General features: G+C 44.4%; 1 protein-coding gene across 1 annotated transcript in view; it reads left to right on the top strand.

Moving 5' to 3' along the window:
* LOC137538352 (hemicentin-1-like) overlaps positions 1–22,371 on the top strand; it is a 144,871-nt gene that overhangs the window by 83,039 nt on the left and 39,461 nt on the right. The window contains exon 7 of the mRNA XM_068260460.1: positions 7,557–7,877. Within this exon, the coding sequence (XP_068116561.1) occupies positions 7,557–7,877 (321 nt within the window). The remainder of the gene's footprint in view (positions 1–7,556; positions 7,878–22,371) is intronic.

The following is a 22,371-nucleotide window of genomic DNA, read 5'->3' on the forward strand; positions in this document are numbered from 1 at the left end:
ATTTCAATAATTTTTATTAAAGAATTTCAATTGTATATAAACAGTCACATTATGACAATAAATGATTGGTAATGCAGTTGACAGTATATCAAATGAGTTTACAATTAAGGCTTACAACTTTCATTATAAGTGATTAAAGCTTTATGTATCTTACATGTATGATATATTGGAGTGAGTAGTGATATACCATGTAGTCCACATAGTATTTACAATGGTATTGATGAGGTTTTTGTGTGTAATTCTTTGATTGATTCTGTTAAAGTTTGTTCATATGTAGAACAATCCTGTGTGGTAGGTTGGGTTGTATTCTATGTCTTCCAGGTTCTGGATTGGGTAGTTGTAACTTCCAAGCCTGTACCTTGAACCTAATACTTATTAAATTAGAACTTGAGTTGAACTTGGTTGTCTGAAAAATGGGGGAATGAGACCACCCTACAGAGATTTCAGACAATCCATTGTTCTGATTTGTGGGAAAGGGTAGGTATGGCACAAGCTCTGAAATAGTCTGGTCTTTAGTTGGAATCCGGAGAGGTCATAGATAGATTTCAGAGTATACCTATGTATAGGTCAGGAGAGTTGTGGAGTATTATGAATTACTTTGTATTTTTATTTTCATTATGGGTGGTAATTACTTTGTTGCATTAGTGGTCGTTAAGTAATAATAACTAAACTGGAGTGATTTAGCTAAAAGTAGCCAAATCTACCAGTCTATAACAACTAGTACAATTAGACGAGTGACCGTATGCTTTAGACAGTAACAGTAACAGTTAAACAATAAACAATAAACAGTAACAGTATCATTCCCAGGAATCATATATATATTGTGTGTTGAACTCTCGGATAGGTAATAGTATCCACAGGTTAACAGACATATGTCTCAAGATATTCATTGCAGTATAATTATAATATCTGTTTATGTTGATCTCTCTGTTGTATGTTTATTCCTTAGTAAGAGGACTTCGTAGATTCTCCAGAGTGTGAGATGTGGTTAAAGGATATTAGAGTATTAGAGTATTAGAACATGTTAGAACTCGCTCAGGGTTGTCTCAGGGTATATGATGGACCATAGACCTGCTCTTCCCAGAAACGACTGAACATTGCCATTCTGATGGCCCATGACTTTTCGGCCAGTAAGTTGGCTTCAACAGTTTTTAATATTTCGTCAATCTTAGGTACATTTGTGGATTTCCAATTACTAGCAATTAGGTGTCTAGTGGTGATAAAAATATGATTCATTATTAATCGTTCTTTGGGGGGCAGGTCCATAGTTCCAAGGTGTAAGAGGGACATAGAAGGGGGTATAGTTTCAAAAGATACTGGGAGTTTTTTAAAGCAAGATTCTATGTCTTTCCACATTCTTTTAAGTTTGGGGCAACTCCAAAAAATATGTAGAAGAGAACCATTTTCGTTACATCCTCTCCAACAGAGGGGGGAGGCTTTATGATCGAACTTACTAATCTTTTCTGGTGACATATACCATTTCCACACACATTTAAGGAAGCTTTCCTGGTGATTCGTGCAGTGTGAGGATTTCCTTAATGATTGGTAGGCTAGTTCCCAGGCTTCCTGATTGATTTCTGTTTTTAGAAGCTCTTGCCAAGCTTTAAGTTGCCAAGTAGGTGCTTCATCTTTAAGTTCTAATGTTGTTTTATATATAGTGGATGTGCCTTTCAGGTTTGTTTTTTCAGGTAGTATTAGTTTTTTAATTTTTGGTGGGATGGTTATTGGAGTTAGAGGGTGTCTGGCTAGAAATCTGTGTATTTTACGATAGATTGGTTCATCAGTTTTGGGAATATTATATAATTCAGTCAAATTTTCAAATGATCTAATTTTAGAATCTACAAGCAGGTCCTTTATATCCATAATGCCGCAGGAAGTCCAGTTTTCGATTGTTGAGTTTATATCCTTAATAACAGCATTGAGTGTTGCCAAAGGAGTAGGTATCTCAACCGCTAGAGTATCTTTTTTATATATTTTCAGTAATATTTTCCAGATTCTGAGCATGTTGGCTGAAACTGGGTTCTTTGTATTTTGTTTGACCTTCCAAACTAGTCTGGACATAAGAAACAGCTTGTAGGATTCAGTAGCTAATTGTTCCTCTTCAATGTTGTACCACTGTTTTGAGGAGTCCCCTGACCAAACCGTTCTGGATTGTTCTATTATGATTGCTTGATAGTATTTCTCTAGGTCTGGGGCACCAAAACCAAGATTGGAGATAGGGAGTGTTAATATTTTATTTGAGAATCTTGAATGTTTGTTTAACCGGATGAATTTGTTAAGTAATTTTTGTAGGCTGGTTAGAAATTGTTGGGGGATTCTAATGGGTAGGTTTCTAAATAAATAGAGGAGTTGTGGGAGTATCATCATCTTAAAGGCGTTTATGCGGCCTATCCAGGAAAATTCTAATTTATCAAGATTTTCAAGCTGTGATTTTAGTTTGGATAGCCAAGGTTGGTAATTTTCCTTAAATAGTTGGGTTACTGAGGAGGTGATCTGGATGCCCAGATATTTTACAGATTTATCTGTCCAGGAGAATTGGCATCGCTGTTTTAGTTTGTCTATCGTGGCTTTTGGTACATGACAGGGGAGGATAATTGTTTTTGTATGGTTCAATTTGTAATATGAGATCTTTGAGAAGTGTTCTAATTCCTTATTTAAATTGGGGAGGGAAGTGAGGGGTTTCTGTAAATAAAGAAGTATATCATCGGCGTATAGGCCTAATTTAGTGTTTGATGATTTAAGGGGTATACCATGGATTAAGGGATTATCTCTTATTTTTTGAGCTAAAGGTTCCAATGTTAAGATGAAAATGAGAGGTGAGAGGGGACAACCTTGGCGAGTTCCATTAGTGATATTGAAGGAAGAAGAAGTGGAGCCTGAGGAAGATACTCTTGCAGATGGTTGACCATACAATGCAGATATAGCTTTGTGTAAAAAGTCTGACATTCCAAATTTTGACAAAACTTTCGAGATATATACCCAATTAACTGTCGAACGCCTTCTCAGCGTCTAAGGAGACGAAGAGAGTAGGCGTCCGACAGAGTCTAAGTTCATGCAACAGAGCAAGTACCTTCCTAGTGCCGTCATTAGTCGATCTCCCCTTAACAAATCCCACTTGATCAGGGTGGATTAACTGTGGAATCAGGGGGGCCAGCCTATTCGCAATGACTCTAGCATAAATCTTGATGTCGGTGTTAAGGAGCGATATAGGTCTGTAGTTCCCTGGGTCCGTAGGGTCTTTCCCGGCTTTGGGTATTGTAGTTATTATGGCTGAAAGGTTTTCTTTGGGGAAGGCACCAAGGGTTGCTACCTCGTTGAACATTTCCGTAAGTGGTTTAATTAAAATGTCACTAAATTTTTGGTAGTATGCATTAGTGAAGCCATCAACCCCTGGTGTCTTATCCTTTTTTAAAGTTTTAATGGCAAGTTGTACTTCCTGCTGGTGGAAGGGCACTCCTGTATGTTGTTTTTCAAATTCAGATAAGGCTGGTAGTTTTACTTTTTTCAAGTACTTATCAATTTCCTTTGGGGAAGGGACATGAGTGTTTGGATCTGATTGGAGATTATATAAGGTCTCATAATATGAGGCGAGGGCTTCCACTATATCTTGTGGGTGGTATACTAAATTCTTAGTTTGGGGGTGTTTAATTTTTATAATGCGTTGGTATATTCTACGGCCTTTAATCTTTCTTGCCATGGCTTTGCCCGCTTTATTCCTTTCATAGTAGGAGGTTTCTTTTAGTCTTATTTGCCATTTGTCGTAGTATGTGTATAAACATTCTGCCAATTCCTGGCGGGTATGTTCTAAGATTGGAATTAGATCTGTTTTATTTTTTGTAAAAATTTCGGCTTCTAAAGATTTGATTTTATTAAGTAATTTGTCTGTTTTTTCCCTGTATTTTTTCTTTTGTATGGCGCTATGTTTAATGAAAACTCCTCTTATGAAAGCTTTATGAGCATTCCAAAGAATTGATCTGGAGATTTGTTGTGTGTCATTGAATTTAAAGTATTCTAGAAGTTCTGTTTTTATTTGGGGGAAAGAGTGTTCAGAGTTTAGTATATAGTTATTTATTCTCCAATTCTTATACAGTTGGGTGGTGTTTTGAAGCTGAATTTTCATAAATATAGGGGAGTGGTCTGACCAGACTCTAGGGCCAATGTTAATGTTTACTATTAGGGGTAAAGAGAACCTATCCACCAGACAGTAGTCAATTCTAGAGAAAGTTTTGTGTACTGGGGAGTAGTAGGTGTACGTTTTCTCTGTAGAATGATGGCATCTCCAAACATCATATAGCTCAGCTTTGGTCAAAGTGGGTTGGATTGATGTGGGGGGTCTTTTTCGGCTGGAAGTGCAGTCTGATTGGATATCTACCACTGCGTTGAGGTCTCCTGATATGAACAGGTGGCCTTTCTTAAATTGGTTGATTTTTGCCAGTTTTTTGTTTAAGTAGTTTACCTGGTGTGTATTAGGTGCGTAAATGTTGGCTATAGTTACATCTTGTGAGTTGATTTTGCCGACTATAACCACCATTCTGCCATCATTTACGGAGAAAGTCTTTTCGACTTGTAGGCCTACTGAGTCTTTCACCGCAATGAGGACTCCACATTTTTTATTTTTAACAAGATTAGAGTGATAGATTTGGCTAAATTGGTATAGTTTCAGTTTTTGTGCTCCTTGTTTATTTAGATGGGTTTCTTGTAAACACAATATGTCTATACGTTCTTCCTTGACCAACTTTTGTAGCAGATATCTCTTTCTATGAGAATTTAGGCCTCTTACGTTTAGGGAAAGTAGATTTAGATCATGTGCCATGACTAAATAGTTTTAGCTTTATAAAATACATGATAAGAGACATGAGAAACCTGTGTGTAACATAATTACTTACTATTTCAAAAGTTATGCGTAGATATTTCCTTTTTAGAAAAATCCCTGGGAAGGAGAGAAGGTTCCAGACTGACATCTTAAAGTCATCTGACAAAGAACTAAAGTCCATATTTAAACCTGTGGATTTAAAGAGTGAGGTCAACGAGAAAAAGAATAGAATAACAATAACAGTAGCATTAGTGACAGCAGGGTCATTCATAATGACTCTGTCACACAACGAAAGTTCAGGATTGGATCAAAGAAGGTTGGTAACAATGACCACAATGTGGTCTTGATCCGAAAACCGTATGCCTTAGGGAATGGTACTTCGATTCGCTAGGGAGAGGGTTTCTTGTGGGGAAAAAAGTTTGTGGCTAAATACCCATTCTTCTAAGAAACTGAGGTAGCCTCAGCCGAGTTGTCTTCTTCTGTTGGGTTTGGTGGTGGCAAAGTAGTATCCATCTCTTGTTGTTTCTCAATCCTAGTGGGTTGTTTTGGAGAGACTAGTTGTTTGGATAAGGAAACCTGATAGATTGGTTTATCCCTCCTAGGATCTCTTGGTATAAAGATAGGAATGTTCCATTTTTCCAGGAGGCTATAGGCTTCCTTTGGGCTTTTAGCGGCATAAGTCACACCGTTGTCCGAGATCAGAAGTTTCGGTGGGAATCCCCAAGAATAATCGATCTTCCTGTGTCTGAGAGTGGAGGTGATCTCTGCGTATTGTCTTCTCGCATGTAGGGTTGCCTGGGAGAGGTCCTGGTAGAGAGCCAGGTCTTGGTATGGCCGGGGGAGTTTCTTCCCTCCCCTAGTCGCGGAGAGTAGCATATCCTTAGCGTGAAAGAAATGGATGCGTGTGATCACATCACGAGGTAGATGTTTAGGGAGATGAGGTTTGGGAAGTCTGTGGGCTCTGTCCACTGTGAGCTCGCTTTCAGTTAAAGTTGGAAAAGTTGTTTTCAAGATGTCCTTCACATAGTCTTTGAGGTCATTAGTACTCACAGATTCTGGAACCCCTCTTATCTTTATGTTCTTTCTCCTATTTCTATCCTCGTTATCTGATACTTTTTCTTTCATCCATTTGTTTTGTGTTATGAGGTTTCTTTGTGAGTCAACTAACTCGTTATGAGCTATGGTCATTTCCTCTATGCGTCTTTCTAATTTGGAGATTCTGTTGTCGGTTATCTCTTCCAGTTGGGTGACGTGGTTAAAGAGTGCCTGCATGTCTCTTTTTGAATCTGCTCTGAAGGAGAGTAAAATGTCCTTGAGAAATTGCTGGGAGATGGGCTGGTCCGTTATTGGGAATGATTCAAGGGGATCTAATGTGTCAGTAGCAGAAGCTGGGTAGAAGGAGGGTCTGGGTAGGAGTTGACTGTTCCTTCCTGCTTGTTTGTGTACTTGTGCATCTGTATGCGTATTTCCATACACCTGTGCCTCTGTATGCGGATCTCCATACGCCTGGGCATCTGTATGCGGATTTCTGTACGCATGGGAATGCAGTGGAGCATGCGGATTTTCGTTCGCATGGGGGCCGGGATGCGGATTTATGTACGCGTGGGTTCCCATAGGGTTTGCATTGGGATGCGAATTTTTGTACGCATGCGTTCCCGTTAGCAGCTTACCGGCTTCCTGGTTCTCTGGGTCGGCCAGTTGCGCTACTGTGTGTCCCGGCTTCAGTGGGCTCCGCTCGCGGCTCTTCTTGGACGGCTGTTGCCGCTGATGTTCTTCCTCATCGCTGTCCTCCTCATAAATCGCCTGGTGGCCCCTGGGGTATGATGTAGATAGAGGGGCAAAGCGATTTCTCTGCTGTAGAGGAGATGGAGTGTGCAGGGGAGAAGGGGTCCTGGCCTGCTGGGGAAAGCGGTGGCCATCTTGCTTTTCTGCAGGGTAGTAATCTGTTAGTCTTCTAAGGGCTGGAGAGCTGTATTTCTTCCCAGATTTCACCTTCCTCCACTTTTATTCCTCCTCAGTGAGTTCAGCCATCATTCTGTGTTAAGTTAGAGGCTTCTCAGACTGCTTTTAGCCGCTTACCAGGGTATTCTAGCAGAGAGCTCTGGTCTCAGGCAGCCATTCAGCTCAGCAGCTAGCCACGCCCCCCACAATTTAATTTTTAATGATTGCTCAGAGTCCCTTTTAATACCTGGAACCCACTAGTCATACGTTACTAAGCCGTTTCTCAACGCTTTGTGATTTGAAAAGCACTTGCTAATGTAATGCTATGTGTGTGTTCTCACTTGAGCAATGTGATTTTACAAAAATCCCCCATAGCATTGCATTAGCAAGAGCTTTTGAAATTACTAGCGCTTTGAAAAGGCTGCTAGTGGGTTTGAGCCCTTTAAGTTCGTTTAAAAAGAAGCTAATAAAGGAATTTAGTAAAATGTATTTTTTTTTTGCAGCAGAACATCCTTGTAGTATAAAACACCCATGACAACGAAAATGGGTGAATGCCTGTTCAATGGTACGCATCCATAGGATTTATTCACAGTGTGTTTAACTGTTAAGATTGAGGATTTTCTGTCACATTTATGTCAACTGTTTTGTGTAATAGTTTCGATATGAAATTAATGTTAGTACTGCATGACAGTGCAAATTCATTCCACTTATCTTTTTATATTGACAAGCCAAGTTTATAAAATTTATAGACAATGCTTTTTTTTGTCTTTGCTGGGTCTTACTAATGATTTTTTTATTTCAGCATTTCCTCAGTTTGATGAGATACAGAAGAAGCAGGAAGTGGTTTGTGTTGGTGAGAAGCTGGATCTGTCCTGTAGAATCCATTCATTTTACCCGGCAAAGATAACAGTCAAATGGTACACACAGGATGACAGCAAGAACAAGGTCTCTATACCATCAGGCACCAGTGACCCCCTCCAGGAACCTAACAGTGGTCTGTATCATGTCACCACCAAAGTCAGTTACACCCCAGCAGTAAAAGACTTGAACAAGATTTTCCAATGTGAGGTTCAAGAGGAAACTGCAGAGCCAAGATATGTCACCTGGACCCTGAGTGAGCTCTGTAAGTATTAGAAACTCCTTTCATTTCTGTAAGTATAGGAAACTCTTTTCATTTAAAATCTTTAATATTGAAAGTGGAATTCAAGCCAAAACACTCTCCAAGTGTTGAGTATAAACAAGAAAAGTGGCAAAACTGTTAATGGTGTCTGTCTAAATGGCGTTTCCAACCCGCCCCCCCCCCCCCCCCCCCCCCCCCCTGTGACCACCGCTGCACAGTCAGCGCGCGCACACGCCCGGCCGCTCGTCCCCTGGTCCATCCTGCTCCCTGTGCCAAGGCTGTCCGTATACGCGCGCAGTAGTGCAAAGCACGGACCCACACACACACTGGGGCGCAGAGACACAGGGGAATTATTAGGTAGGATAGGAGAAGAGGACGTACTCTGGAGGCCTGCATTAAACCCAGATTCTGAAAAAAAAGAGCTATTGAAGTCAGTGGGAAAGTTGTAATTTTCATTTTTATGGGTGGAATAAGTAATTATGCACACACACACACACACACACACACACTGTATATATGTAAAAAAAAATGTGTGTGTGTGGGGGGGAGGGGTTGGATAGAAAGGTAAGACTGACAAGAGGGGAAAAAAGAAAATTAGTAGCATTAACCAGTTCCAAATCCCTTTTACATACGCATAAATATGCCCCTGAAAACGTTACTTCAGGGGAATATATATATATATATATATATATATATATATATATATATATATATATATATATATACTTACTGCAGTGTTTTTGCCACCGCTTCGAGTGTCCGCTGTGCGCACCTGTCACCGTGCACTGACTGTTGACTGGGAACGTCATGTGTTCCCAAAGCTGATCAAAGTGCTTGTAATGAATGATAACTGCCCTCAACGAGATGCCTGTGGTCATTCATAAAATGAAAGTAAAACACAAATACACATCACTCCTGTGGACTGTTCACAGTAAATAGAATAAAGTGAGGGGACATCTAGTGTTTAAAAAGTAAAAATATGGTGGCATGCAGTCTAAAATGGTCCTGCCGTGCTACAGAAGCAGCAGCCAAGCTCAAAAAGTTTCAGAGAGACTTCCAAGATGGCGACGAATCCTCCGAGGACGACACCTCCCTTACTTAAATAATGAAGGGAGTTACTGTGTGGCAATCGAGCCTGACACTACTCGCTGCCTCCCTGGAAGAGGTGAAGACTGGTGTTACAATACATACTGTATATACAAGTGCTAAAATACAGGGTGACCACCGGAGTCTGTGGTTTTTATAAACTCAGGAGACGGATTAATTTATTACTGACTCCAGAGCCCTGACGCAAACTCCAGTAAAAACATCACAAGCTCCAGTAATATTGTACAAATCTTCTGCACTCTGAACGCCAATCTATTGCAAATGCACTCACCAGATGTTGGGACTGAACGACATCCCGCAGATTCACTAGTACATCCTTCTCGAGCTGCTGGTCAGGATCAGAGACACCACCCTCCCCTACACGATCGGACTGCTGTTCAGGAACAGCTCTGCTGGGAGCTCTGTACATGCAAATCGATCTGGGATGCAGGGAGTGAAATGAAAACTTCACAAAGTGAAGATGTTTTAAAATTTTATTAAAACAAAATTACTCGGTTACAGAGGAATAACACAGTTTCTGCACAAACACCACCATAAATTTTAGCCAGTGTTCAATTTCAACCTGTGATCACTCCACCATACACCGTGTCAAAACAATTTTGCTCTGTAAGAAATCAGAGATTTCAAAACAATTAATGCTGCATAAAAATTAATGAGCAAAATACTCTATCACTTGGAATGTGCATGTCTCAACCAATATTATGCAGTCTTTTTTTGTGCATAGATGTGATTTTCTTGCCTAGGTTGTGCACATTCCAAGTGATAGAGTACTTTGCTTATTAATTTTTATGCAGCACTTCACCATACACCATCACAGATTGAAACTGAACGCTGGCTAACATTCAAGGCGGTGTTTGTGCTTAAACCGTGTAATCCCCTGCATCTCATCAATTTTGTTTTAATAAAATTTTAAAATGGATCTTCACTTTGTGAAGTTTTCATTTCACATCCTGTGTAATAATCTGCTCTGCTGTCTGCACAGGCAGACAGCTTTTTGACCATTTTTCAGGTCTGCATGCTGCAGGTCCCTGGAAAGGAGACCTGTTTTCACTTTGCAAGTTTCAGACTTGCTGTTCTGGTGAGGGATTTGCATTCACTTATCTGGTTATTGATAGTTCTGCCTCTTTTGGAGGCTTGCAGTATAAATGCCATTTCCTCCCAGAATTCCTTGCTCGTCATGATGGTTTGTTCTGCTGGAGTTACCTTAAGTTTCAGCCCCTCTGTGTGAGAGAACGCGGAAAAGCCGCCGCGTGTACTGACAGCAAGGCGGCTGATTCTGCGTCCAACGCGGCGGTCTGCACGCAGAAGGGTGCATCTAGTGACATGGCAGAACGTGGAAAAGCCGCCGCATATACGGCCAGCAAGGTGGCTGGTTCCGCGTCCAGCGCGGCGGTTTGCACGCAGAAGCGTGCAGCGAGTGTGGCTGAGCCTGTTAGTTCACACAGGTTTAGAAATACGCGCACTGAAAGGCAGAACTTTTATGATGGTCAAGGGGGGGATCAGCTGACCAGGCCGGTCAGCTGACCTCAGAGCTGGTAACCATTGGTTGATCACTTCAGGGTGGCGCCAGAGAGCACTGCTCTATATATGGTTGCTGCTGGCCACTCTCAAATTGTCTGCCGTTGCGATCACTACGTGGAAGCACTCAGACCTTAGTCAGATCCAACAGTGTGTTTGAACCAGGAGGACCTGGGAATTCACACTGATCCAGATTACTTGTGTTATTATTCTGTTGTACTTCAGACTAGTTCCAGGGTGTAGAGACCACGGACCTCACACCCAAGACTAGGGAACTTGTATTATCATTCTGTTATACTTCAGACTAGTTCCGGGGTGTAGAGACCACGGACCTCACACCCAAGACTAGGGAACTTGTGTCTTTATTCTGTTATACATCAGACTAGTTCCAGGGTGTAGAGACCACGGACCTCACACCCAAGACTAGGCATTGTTTGATATTTGTTATGACCTGTTGCTTTCCTGACTATCCCTCTGCTTTCTGATTCGGTACCACGCATATCTTATATCAAGTTGCCTAACCCTACCTGACTTGGATACCGAATTAGCCTTCTGTCTTTGTACTTTATCTGTCTGTGTTTTGCTGACCTGGCTTGCCCGACCTCAAGAGCTATCTCTCTCCACTTAAGAGATAGTCTCCAAGATCAGTCAGTGACATCCTCCTTCAGGTGTCACTCACTCTCTGGTCTTTCCTACCTTCAGCCTGACTCCACCCCTTGGAGAGTCTCAGGCTGCTGGAAGGTTTCTGTACCCTCCATAGCAGTATCTTCTGTACTGCTTAGGGTCACCTGTTCATCAGGTGGGTTGCTCAAAGTTCTACTGTTACACCAAACACCCACCATATATATATCTAGAGGTGTCCAGAGGTTAGCGCTATATCTGTATTATTGGTGATTCTGCAGATCATCCATAATCAGGTATAGATCTGTATTCTTGGTGATACTGCAGATCACCAATAATCAGATTCTCTCTGCGTGCCGAGACCGATCGTTACAGAACGGCAGACCAAACCCAAATGGACACACTCAACAGCCGTCTGGATGCACTCACCACCTCGGTGGAAAATTTCATCCGAGTGCTGGACGATCATCAGACCCAGATCAATGCCTTGTCTGGGTCTGCACAAACCTTACAGACGGCTGTGGATACAGTGCGATCTCCTCTTAGCACAGACACATGCATGTCTGTACCTGAAAGGTTTTCTGGCCATAAATCTGACTTTCAGAACTTCAGAAATCGAGTGTTATCGTACTTTGGGTTGAGACCTAATTCTTCAGCAATGGTAGCACAAAGAATTACGTTTATTAAGACTCTATTGTCAGCGGATTCCCAGACCTGGGCATATAATCTCCAGCCAGGGAATGAGGCTCTAGCCTCGGTTGAGGCATTTTTTTAAAGCCATGGCTATAATTTATGATGATCCGGACATTGCCTCTACCGCTGAGCGGAAGCTCAAGACTTTGCGGCAGGGCAGGGATCCGGTGGAAGTTTACGCAGCTGAGTTTAGAAAATGGGCAGTTTCAGCTAGATGGGGCTCATTTGCGCTCCTAGACTGTTTTTTGTCAGGGCTGTCAGATGCGGTCTCAGAGCTAATGCTAAGTCATCCTGAGCCGAAGTCCATCGATGAGGCCATATCTTTGGCCATCAGGGTTGATCGTCGCTTACGTTACCAAAGGCAGACTCTGGGTAGGAACAATGTGAGATATGTGTCCTACGTTGCCCCTCCATCTGTTTCATCTCCACCCGCTTCGCCTCCACCAGAACCAATGCAGATTGGTCGATCGAGATTGTCTCGGGTGGAACGGAGGCGCAGAGAAACAGCAGCTCTGTCTATACTGTGCAGAGGGGGGACATAAAGTGCAGAATTGTCCCAGGAAGTCGGGAAACGCTGCCGCCTAAGTGTAGTTGGAGGTAATACCCTAGGCGTGCAGTCATTACCTCTAGATGATAAACGTTTGCTCCTCCCTTGTACTATTTCTTGGAAGGATAAGACAGAGACCACTGAAGCCTTCATTGACTCTGGCTCAGCAGCCAACTTTATGGATTATGAATTTGCTAAGAAATTGGGAATTCCAATTTCCCCATTGAAGCAACAGATTCTGGTCACTGCAGTGGATGACTCCCCCCTGCAGAGTAACCACCCTCTATCTCAAACCCCTGAGTTAAGGGTTACGGTAGGGGTGTTACATAAAGAGAATTTACAGTTTCTAGTGTTGCGAATGACAACCTCCACGATCATTCTTGGTATGCCATGGTTACAACTTCACTCGCCTCAGATCAATTGGGCTACAGGTCAGCTAACGAGCTGGTCTACCCATTGTTATCATCATTGTCTAGAGAAGGTAACCTTGGGTGAAACCAAGATTCACATGGAGGGATTGCCAGATCAGTATTCAGAATTTGCGGACGTGTTTTGTCCTAAGTCAGCTGATAAACTTCCTCCACACCGTCCTTTTTATTGCCCCATTGATACACAAAAGCAATAGAACACAGCAATACATGCATGCAGCTACATTTGAGTCGTCAGCAGGTGCTCGTCAGCCAATCAGGATGCACTGTCATACACCCTTTACCTGCCATACCACATCTAGCAGCCATTAGCATTCAGGTGGGAGGCTTCAGTTGGACGCAAATCGCAAGATTGCGTCGCTAGCAGGACCGCCCCGTGCAGGCATCCCTCCCACAGGGGTCCCTCCCTAACCGCTCACCTGTCGGCCATGTCCTAGAGCTGAAAAAAAACATATAAAAACACACGATAGGTTCGCACGATGGCCAGGGGCCCCGGACCTCTCTCACTGGCCGGGGCCCCAAGGCCAATGCGAGATACCTGGAGGGGAGTGCAGGTGGGCCTGGACCTCTCACACCCAGGCTCTGGACCTCTCACATCCAGAAAACCCACCAACACTGCCTCCATACTGAATGCTAAATTCGACACACAAAAGCAATAGAACACAGCAATACATGCATGCAGCTACATTTGAGTCGTCAGCAGGTGCTCGTCAGCCAATCAGGATGCACTGTCATACACCCTTTACCTGCCATACCACATCTAGCAGCCATTAGCATTCAGGTGGGAGGCTTCAGTTGGACGCAAATCACAAGATTGCGTCGCTAGCAGGACCGCCCCGTGCAGGCATTCCTCCCACAGGGGTCCCTCCCTAACCGCTCACCTGTCCGCCATGTCCTAGAGCTGAAAAAAACATATAAAAACACACGATTGGTTCGCACGATGGCCAGGGGCCCCGGACCTCTCTCACTGGCCGGGGCCCCAAGGCCAATGCGCGATACCTGGAGGGGAGTGCAGGTGGGCCTGGACCTCTCACACCCAGGCTCTGGACCTCTCACATCCAGAAAACCCACCAACACTGCCTCCATACTGAATGCTAAATTCGACACACAAAAGCAATAGAACACAGCAATACATGCATGCAGCTACATTTGAGTCGTCAGCAGGTGCTCGTCAGCCAATCAGGATGCACTGTCATACACCCTTTACCTGCCATACCACATCTAGCAGCCATTAGCATTCAGGTGGGAGGCTTCAGTTGGACGCAAATCGCAAGATTGCGTCGCTAGCAGGACTGCCCCGTGTAGGCATCCCTCCCACAGGGGTCACTCCCTAACCGCTCACCTGTCCGCCATGTCCTAGAGCTGAAAAAAACATATAAAAACACACGATTGGTTCGCACGATGGCCAGGGGCCCCGGACCTTTCTCACTGGCCGGGGCCTCAAGGCCAATGCGCGATACCTGGAGGGGAGTGCAGGTGGGCCTGGACCTCTCACACCCAGGCTCTGGACCTCTCACATCCAGAAAACCCACCAACACTGCCTCCATACTGAATGCTAAATTCGACACACAAAAGCAATAGAACACAGCAATACATGCATGCAGCTACATTTGAGTCGTCAGCAGGTGCTCGTCAGCCAATCAGGATGCACTGTCATACACCCTTTACCTGCCATACCACATCTAGCAGCCATTAGCATTCAGGTGGGAGGCTTCAGTTGGACGCAAATCGCAAGATTGCGTCGCTAGCAGGACCGCCCCGTGCAGGCATCCCTCCCACAGGGGTCCCTCCCTAACCGCTCACCTGTCCGCCATGTCCTAGAGCTGAAAAAAAACATATAAAAACACACGATAGGTTCGCACGATGGCCAGGGGCCCCGGACCTCTCTCACCCTCCAGGTATCGCGCATTGGCCTTGGGGCCCTGGCTAGTGAGAGAGGTCCGGGGCCCCTGGCCATCGTGCGAACCAATCGTGTGTTTTTATGTTTTTTTTTCAGCTCTAGGACATGGCGGACAGGTGAGCGGTTAGGGAGGGACCCCTGTGGGAGGGATGCCTGCACGGGGCGGTCCTGCTAGCGACGCAATCTTGCGATTTGCGTCCAACTGAAGCCTCCCACCTGAATGCTAATGGCTGCTAGATGTGGTATGGCAGGTAAAGGGTGTATGACAGTGCATCCTGATTGGCTGACGAGCAGCTGCTGACGACTCAAATGTAGCTGCATGCATGTATTGCTGTGTTCTATTGCTTTTGTGTGTCGAATTTAGCATTGAGGGCTGGTGCACACCGAGCGGCTTTTTGGGCGTTTTCAGATCCGCTTGCGGCTGCGGATCTGCTTGGTCAATGTATCTCAATGGGGTGGTGCACACCAGAGCGGGGGGCGTTTTGCAGAAACGAAAAATGCCTGGGTGAGGCATTTTTTGGATTGCGGGTGCGTTTCTGCCTCAATGTTAAGTATAGGAAAAACGCAAACCGCTCTGAAAAACGGCACTTAAGAGCGGTTTTGCAGGCGTTTTTGTTACAGAAGCTGTTCAGTAACAGCTTTACTGTAACAATATATGAAATCTACTATACTGAAAACCGCAGCAGCAATCCGCAAAACGCTAGCAAAACGCCATAGAAAAATAAAAAAAAGCGTTTAAAAATCTGCTAGCATTTTGCGGATCTGCTAGCGGGTTTTGGTGTGCACCAGCCCTCAGTATGGAGGCAGTGTTGGTGGGTTTTCTGGATGTGAGAGGTCCAGAGCCTGGGTGTGAGAGGTCCAGGCCCACCTGCACTCCCCTCCAGGTATCGCGCATTGGCCTTGGGGCCCCGGCCAGTGAGAGAGGTCCGGGGCCCCTGGCCATCGTGCGAACCAATCGTGTGTTTTTATATAAGAAAAATCACGTACAATTATGTGCTTAGCACACCTGGAACATATAAAAAATTTGGTGCTCAAACCCGTTTTTTAGCAAAAATACAAAAGATTTTATTATACAATTTATATCCACTTAACAGTACTGTGCCCGTCCCAAAAATGCTGTCCCCATAAAATCCCAGTCACTGATTCACGTCACCAACCGTACATAACACCCCCAGCAATTAAGAAGAACCACTTCAGGTAGATCTCATTGCCTGAACCTAAGTGCACTATTTGACAGACCTGCAATGATCCCACTAATGGTGTACTATCTTAAATCTGCATAGGGGATATCCCATCTCACAAGGTCCTTACAGTTGGTAGCCAATTTTTCCATATGCAGTCTGTGGCAAAAGCAGAGGCAAAGGCAAGGTATGCAAAGCAATGTCCAGTTCTAAAGTGTCAATGCGCTAGGTGAATGGTTCACATACAGATATAAATGGGTGCTTACCCAGCACCCTCCTGGGTGCTAGTAGTGGCCGTGCAGTACAGAGTCCAGGCTTGGAGGGCTGGTCACCGCTTAAATGCTCTACCCCGCTCCTGTTGCGGGGGAGCTATTGGATGTGGAGGGCGTCTTTCTCCTTTCCCCGTCAGGGACGTCTCCCTGTGACAGGGGATGTGGTTGCTGCCATTAAGTTGCGCTGCCGAGGAGTTGCGTTGCCAGAGAGGGACACGCTAAGCCTCTCTCCTCCTGGTGCCGCTCAATAACACACCGCGGCCCACGCTAAGGCTTGCCCACAGTCTTCCACTGACGTCACTCCTTCTCTTCCTCCTAAGACGGTGGCCCAGCGCTACCAATAAGGATTTACGCGTTTCGGCTGCGTTCCAGCCTTTATCAAAATCACAAGTCCCTAGTGCTGCCATCTTGTGGGCTTTTATAGTTGGTGCACTGCAGGATTTTAGAATTAACTCTTTCCCTGCCATATTGCCTCCCACTAAAGCCCTGATGTCACTATGGTATTTGCATTTCTATTTTTAAATAGCATATAAGGGGAAAGGGAGAGTGAGGGGGAGAATAAGGGAAAGCCGAGCCCCTCACTACAATCATAACATATCATACCTCCATCATTTTTTATTTGTTTATTGTTGTTTATTTTTCAGAGAGACCGTGGGCTACATTCAAAGGAATACTTTTAGATTCAAGTCCGAATTCAAGCCATGGGGTGCTAAACTACCACATTTATAAATCCACATGCATTCCTTCTGATATAGAATTTTATCAAAATCACCTCGTCTCCCACTAATTTGTAATCTATAAATCCCCCTGTACTTCAGTCCTTCGGGGTTTCCCTGGTGACATTCTGCAAAATGTACCGCAAGAGGGCTGGACTGTTCCCTTTTCTCTATATTTTTTACATGCTCCCTTATTCTGGAGCCCACTTCTCTCTTCGTTTTGCCTATATATATTTTATTGCATGGACACATAATTTGATATATGACTCTTGTAGTCATGCAATTAATGAAACTGTTTATTTTAAACTCTTTTGTTCCATCACTATTAGTAAAGATATTGCCCTGCTGGACAAATCTACAAACCTTGCATCCTGAGCATCTGTGCATTCCCTTTAAATTACTCAGACGTGGAGTCGCTATTTCACTTCTTGTTAACATGTCACCAAGATTTCTGCATCTTCTAGCAGTCATTTGTGGGGCTCTCCCCACTATTTTTGCTATATCATTGTCTAATAACAGTACTCCCCAATTTTTATCTAATATTTCACGCAGCTGCTGCCAGTGGCTTCCATAACGTTTTATTATTCGTGTGACATCACTTTTGTCACAATTTTCTTTATCTTTTTTCCGAAGTAATTGTTCTCTTTCTGTTTTTAAGGCCCGCACATATGCTTTCCTCAGCATTCTATTAGGGTAACCACGTTCCTTTAAACGTTTTTGCAGGGCTTTCCCCTCTTTTTTATATTCATCTAAATCAGCGCAATTCCGCCTAATACGCAAAAATTCTCCAGTGGGAACCGATTTCATTTGGGTATGGGGGTGAAAGCTCCTGGCATGTAGCAGCGTGTTTCCTGCTGTTTCTTTCCTATATGCCCCAGAAACCAATTTGTTCCCCTCTCGTCTCAACGAAAGGTCTAAAAAAGTAATTTTTTTGTCTGTCATATGCATAAGTCAGGTAAATATTCCTATTATTGATGTTTAATTGTTCCACAAACTTTTTTAGAGAGTCTTCATCCCCCCTCCAGATCATTACAATATCATCAATAAAGCGCAGCCAGAGGGCGACATGCTCACCGAACCCACGCATGCCATACACCTCCTCCATCTCCCATCTTCCTAAGTGCAGGCATGCGTAGGCCGGGGAGCACGCCGCCCCCATGGCCACGCCCCTTATCTGTTGAAAGAATTTTCCCTCATATTGAAAATAATTATTTTCCAATATCAGTTTCATAAGATCCCATACAAATTCATTGTGCATCTCCTCATGTGTACCATAATATCTTTCCAAGTAGAAGGCAAGCGCCTCCAATCCTACTTCATTAGGAATTGAGGTGAAGAGCGACTCCACATCTAATGATACCAAAAAACATTCATCCGGCAAAGTTACCTTTTCTATTTTCTCTAATACCTGCATCGAATCCCTGACAAAGGATGGCAGTCCCATCATAATGGGCTGTAATTTTTTATCTACGTATTTTGCTATTCTTTCTAGGGGACCTCCATTTGCTGCTATTATGGGTCTACCCGGGGGGTCACTCATGCTCTTATGTGTCTTTGGGAGGATATATATTACTGGTATATTGTATGTTTTTACCTCCATAAACTTGTATTCTCTTTCCAGAATTACATTTTCTATATATCCCCAGCTGATCTTATTGTTGATTAATTTCACCAGATTGGGCAGAGGATCCCCTCTAATTTTCCGGTAATTTTCTTGATTGTTTAGCAATCGTTGTACTTCTGCATCATATTTGATCAAGGGGAGCAACACCACGTTGCCCCCCTTATCACTCCTTTTGATGACAACATCATGCCATTCTCGTATTTCTTCTAAGGCGACTCTCTGACCCCTGTTGAGATTACCTTCTCCCCAGGACTTCCAATCTATCGTCTTCAAATCTTGTTTGACTAATTCCATAAATACCGCTGTTGAGCGATTAGTTGTCAATGCTGGCATATATTCTGATTTATTTCTTAATTCTGTGTACATCTTCTTATTAGGTATTTCTGTCAATTCCTGAACTTCTTCACTTAAATTTAACAGTTCATCTATATCCCAATCGTCAATATCCATTAATCCCTGGTCATGACCTTCCTCCCCTCGCATAAGGGCGTCCGAGCTCGAACCATTTTCTTTTACTTTTTCTATATGCATCTTTCTTAACAATACTCGTCTTAAAAACAGACTTATATCTTTATATACTTCGAATTCGTCGCCCAATGCGGTGGGACAGAAAGTCAGACCCATACTTAATACATGATAATGATTTTCATCTAGTACATGGTCGGTCAGGTTAATAACATTATAAGACTCTAACTGATTGCATCTCGCAGTACTGTGCCTGATCTGGTTCTCATACCTTCTTCTAGTTCCAATTCCAACTGTTCTGCTAAACAATCCTCCTCCTCATCCTCATTTGCTATGGATTTTTCTCGTGATTCTTTCTGTGACCCCCCACTACCTGTGTTACCACTTTCTGTGGAGGCATCACTGTCACTCATTCCTTCAGAGGAGCTATATGTGGTTTCACCCCATCTCACCTTTTTCTGTTTCCTAAACTTCCTCTTATACTTACCTTTTTTGGGGTCATCACTTCCTTGGAACTTTCTTAAACTTTCCTGGACTCTGTACTGCACGGCCACTACTAGCACCCAGGAGGGTGCTGGGTAAGCACCCATTTATATCTGTATGTGAACCATTCACCTAGCGCATTGACACTTTAGAACTGGACATTGCTTTGCATACCTTGCCTTTGCCTCTGCTTTTGCCACAGACTGCATATGGAAAAATTGGCTACCAACTGTAAGGACCTTGTAAGATGGGATATCCCCTATGCAGATTTAAGATAGTACACCATTAGTGGGATCATTGCAGGTCTGTCAAATAGTGCACTTAGGTTCAGGCAATGAGATCTACCTGAAGTGGTTCTTCTTAATTGCTGGGGGTGTTATGTACGGTTGGTGACGTGAATCAGTGACTGGGATTTTATGGGGACAGCATTTTTGGGACGGGCACAGTACTGTTAAGTGGATATAAATTGTATAATAAAATCTTTTGTATTTTTGCTAAAAAACGGGTTTGAGCACCAAATTTTTTATGTGTGTTTTTATATGTTTTTTTTCAGCTCTAGGACATGGCGGACAGGTGAGCGGTTAGGGAGGGACCCCTGTGGGAGGGATGCCTGCACGGGGCGGTCCTGCTAGCGACGCAATCTTGCGATTTGCGTCCAACTGAAGCCTCCCACCTGAATGCTAATGGCTGCTAGATGTGGTATGGCAGGTAAAGGGTGTATGACAGTACATCCTGATTGGCTGACGAGCACCTGCTGACGACTCAAATGTAGCTGCATGCATGTATTGCTGTGTTCTATTGCTTTTGTGTGTCGAATTTAGCATTCAGTATGGAGGCAGTGTTGGTGGGTTTTCTGGATGTGAGAGGTCCAGAGCCTGGGTGTGAGAGGTCCAGGCCCACCTGCACTCCCCTCCAGGTATCGCGCATTGGCCTTGGGGCCCCGGCCAGCGAGAGAGGTCCGGGGCCCCTGGCCATCGTGCGAACCAATCGTGTGTTTTTATATGTTTTTTTTTCAGCTCTAGGACATGGCGGACAGGTGAGCGGTTAGGGAGGGACCCCTGTGGGAGGGATGCCTCCACGGGGCGGTCCTGCTAGCGACGCAATCTTGCGATTTGCGTCCAACTGAAGCCTCCCACCTGAATGCTAATGGCTGCTAGATGTGGTATGGCAGGTAAAGGGTGTATGACAGTGCATCCTGATTGGCTGACGAGCACCTGCTGAGGACTCAAATGTAGCTGCATGCATGTATTGCTGTGTTCTATTGCTTTTGTGTGTCGAATTTAGCATTCAGTATGGAGGCAGTGTTGGTGGGTTTTCTGGATGTGAGAGGTCCAGAGCCTGGGTGTGAGAGGTCCAGGCCCACCTGCACTCCCCTCCAGGTATCGCGCATTGGCCTTGGGGCCCCGGCCAGTGAGAGAGGTCCGGGGCCCCTGGCCATCGTGCGAACCAATCGTGTGTTTTTATGTTTTTTTTCAGCTCTAGGACATGGCGGACAGGTGAGCGGTTAGGGAGGGACCCCTGTGGGAGGGATGCCTGCACGGGGCGGTCCTGCTAGCGACGCAATCTTGCGATTTGCATCCAAATGAAGCCTCCCACCTGAATGCTAATGGCTGCTAGATGTGGTATGGCAGGTAAAGGGTGTATGACAGTGCATCCTGATTGGCTGACGAGCACCTGCTGACGACTCAAATGTAGCTGCATGCATGTATTGCTGTGTTCTATTGCTTTTGTGTGTCGAATTTAGCATTCAGTATGGAGGCAGTGTTGGTGGGTTTTCTGGATGTGAGAGGTCCAGAGCCTGGGTGTGAGAGGTCCAGGCCCACCTGCACTCCCCTCCAGGTATCGCGCATTGGCCTTGGGGCCCCGGCCAGTGAGAGAGGTCCGGGGCCCCTGGCCATCGTGCGAACCAATTGTGTGTTTTTATTGCCCCATTGATCTCAGGTCTGGTTGTATGCCCTCTAGAGGTCATCTCTATAATCTATCTGGGCCAGAGAAATTAGCCATGCAAGAATACATCCGAGAAAATTTAGCTAAGGGTTTTATTCGTCCTTCTCGGTCTCCAGCAGGGGCCGGGTTCTTTTTTGTGAAAAAAAAGGATGGAGGCCTCCGTCCATGCATTGATTATCGGGGCTTAAATAAAATTACAGTAAAGAATCGTTATCCCCTGCCCTTGATAGACGATTTGTTTACCCAGGTCACCAGTGCTAAGATTTTCTCGAAGCTGGATTTAAGGGGTGCATACAACCTTGTGCGTATCAGGGACAGTGATGAATGGAAGACGGCCTTTAACACGCCCGATGGGCATTACGAGTACCTAGTGATGCCCTTCGGGTTGTGTAACGCCCCGGCCGTCTTCCAAGAGTTGATTAATGAGGTGTTCAGAGAGGTATTGGGCAAATTCGTCTTGGTGTATTTAGACGACATACTAATTTTCTCGTCCAACCTCTCAGAACAGAGAAAGCATGTTAAGTTTGAGTTACGAAAGTTAAGACAAAATATGCTGTATGCTAAATTGGAGAAGTGCATTTTTTCGAAGTGACCTCTGTCGCCTTTCTGGGGTACATAATTTTGACCTCTGGCTTCTCTATGGACCCTGGAAATTTTTCAGCTGTCTTGGAGTGGCCCCAACCCGTAGGGCTGAAAGCTCTCCAGAGATTCCTGGGGTTCGCCAACTACTATAGGAGGTTCATAAAGGGGTACTCTACGGTGATTTCACCTCTCACCAGTCTCACCAAAAAAGGGGCAGATACTCACCACTGGTCCCCTGAGGCCCATGCTGCTTTCTCCACCCGGAAGAAACTGTTCTGTTCTGCACCCATACTGAGACATGTTGACATCTCCTTTCCCTTTATCGTGGAGGTAGATGCCTCAGAGGTAGGGGTAGGGGCTGTGCTGTCTCAGTGTTCCGGTTTGCAGGGAAAACTGCATCCTTGTGCCTATTT

The sequence above is a fragment of the Hyperolius riggenbachi genome, chromosome 11 (assembly GCF_040937935.1).
Source record: "Hyperolius riggenbachi isolate aHypRig1 chromosome 11, aHypRig1.pri, whole genome shotgun sequence".
Lineage (NCBI taxonomy): Eukaryota > Metazoa > Chordata > Amphibia > Anura > Hyperoliidae > Hyperolius > Hyperolius riggenbachi.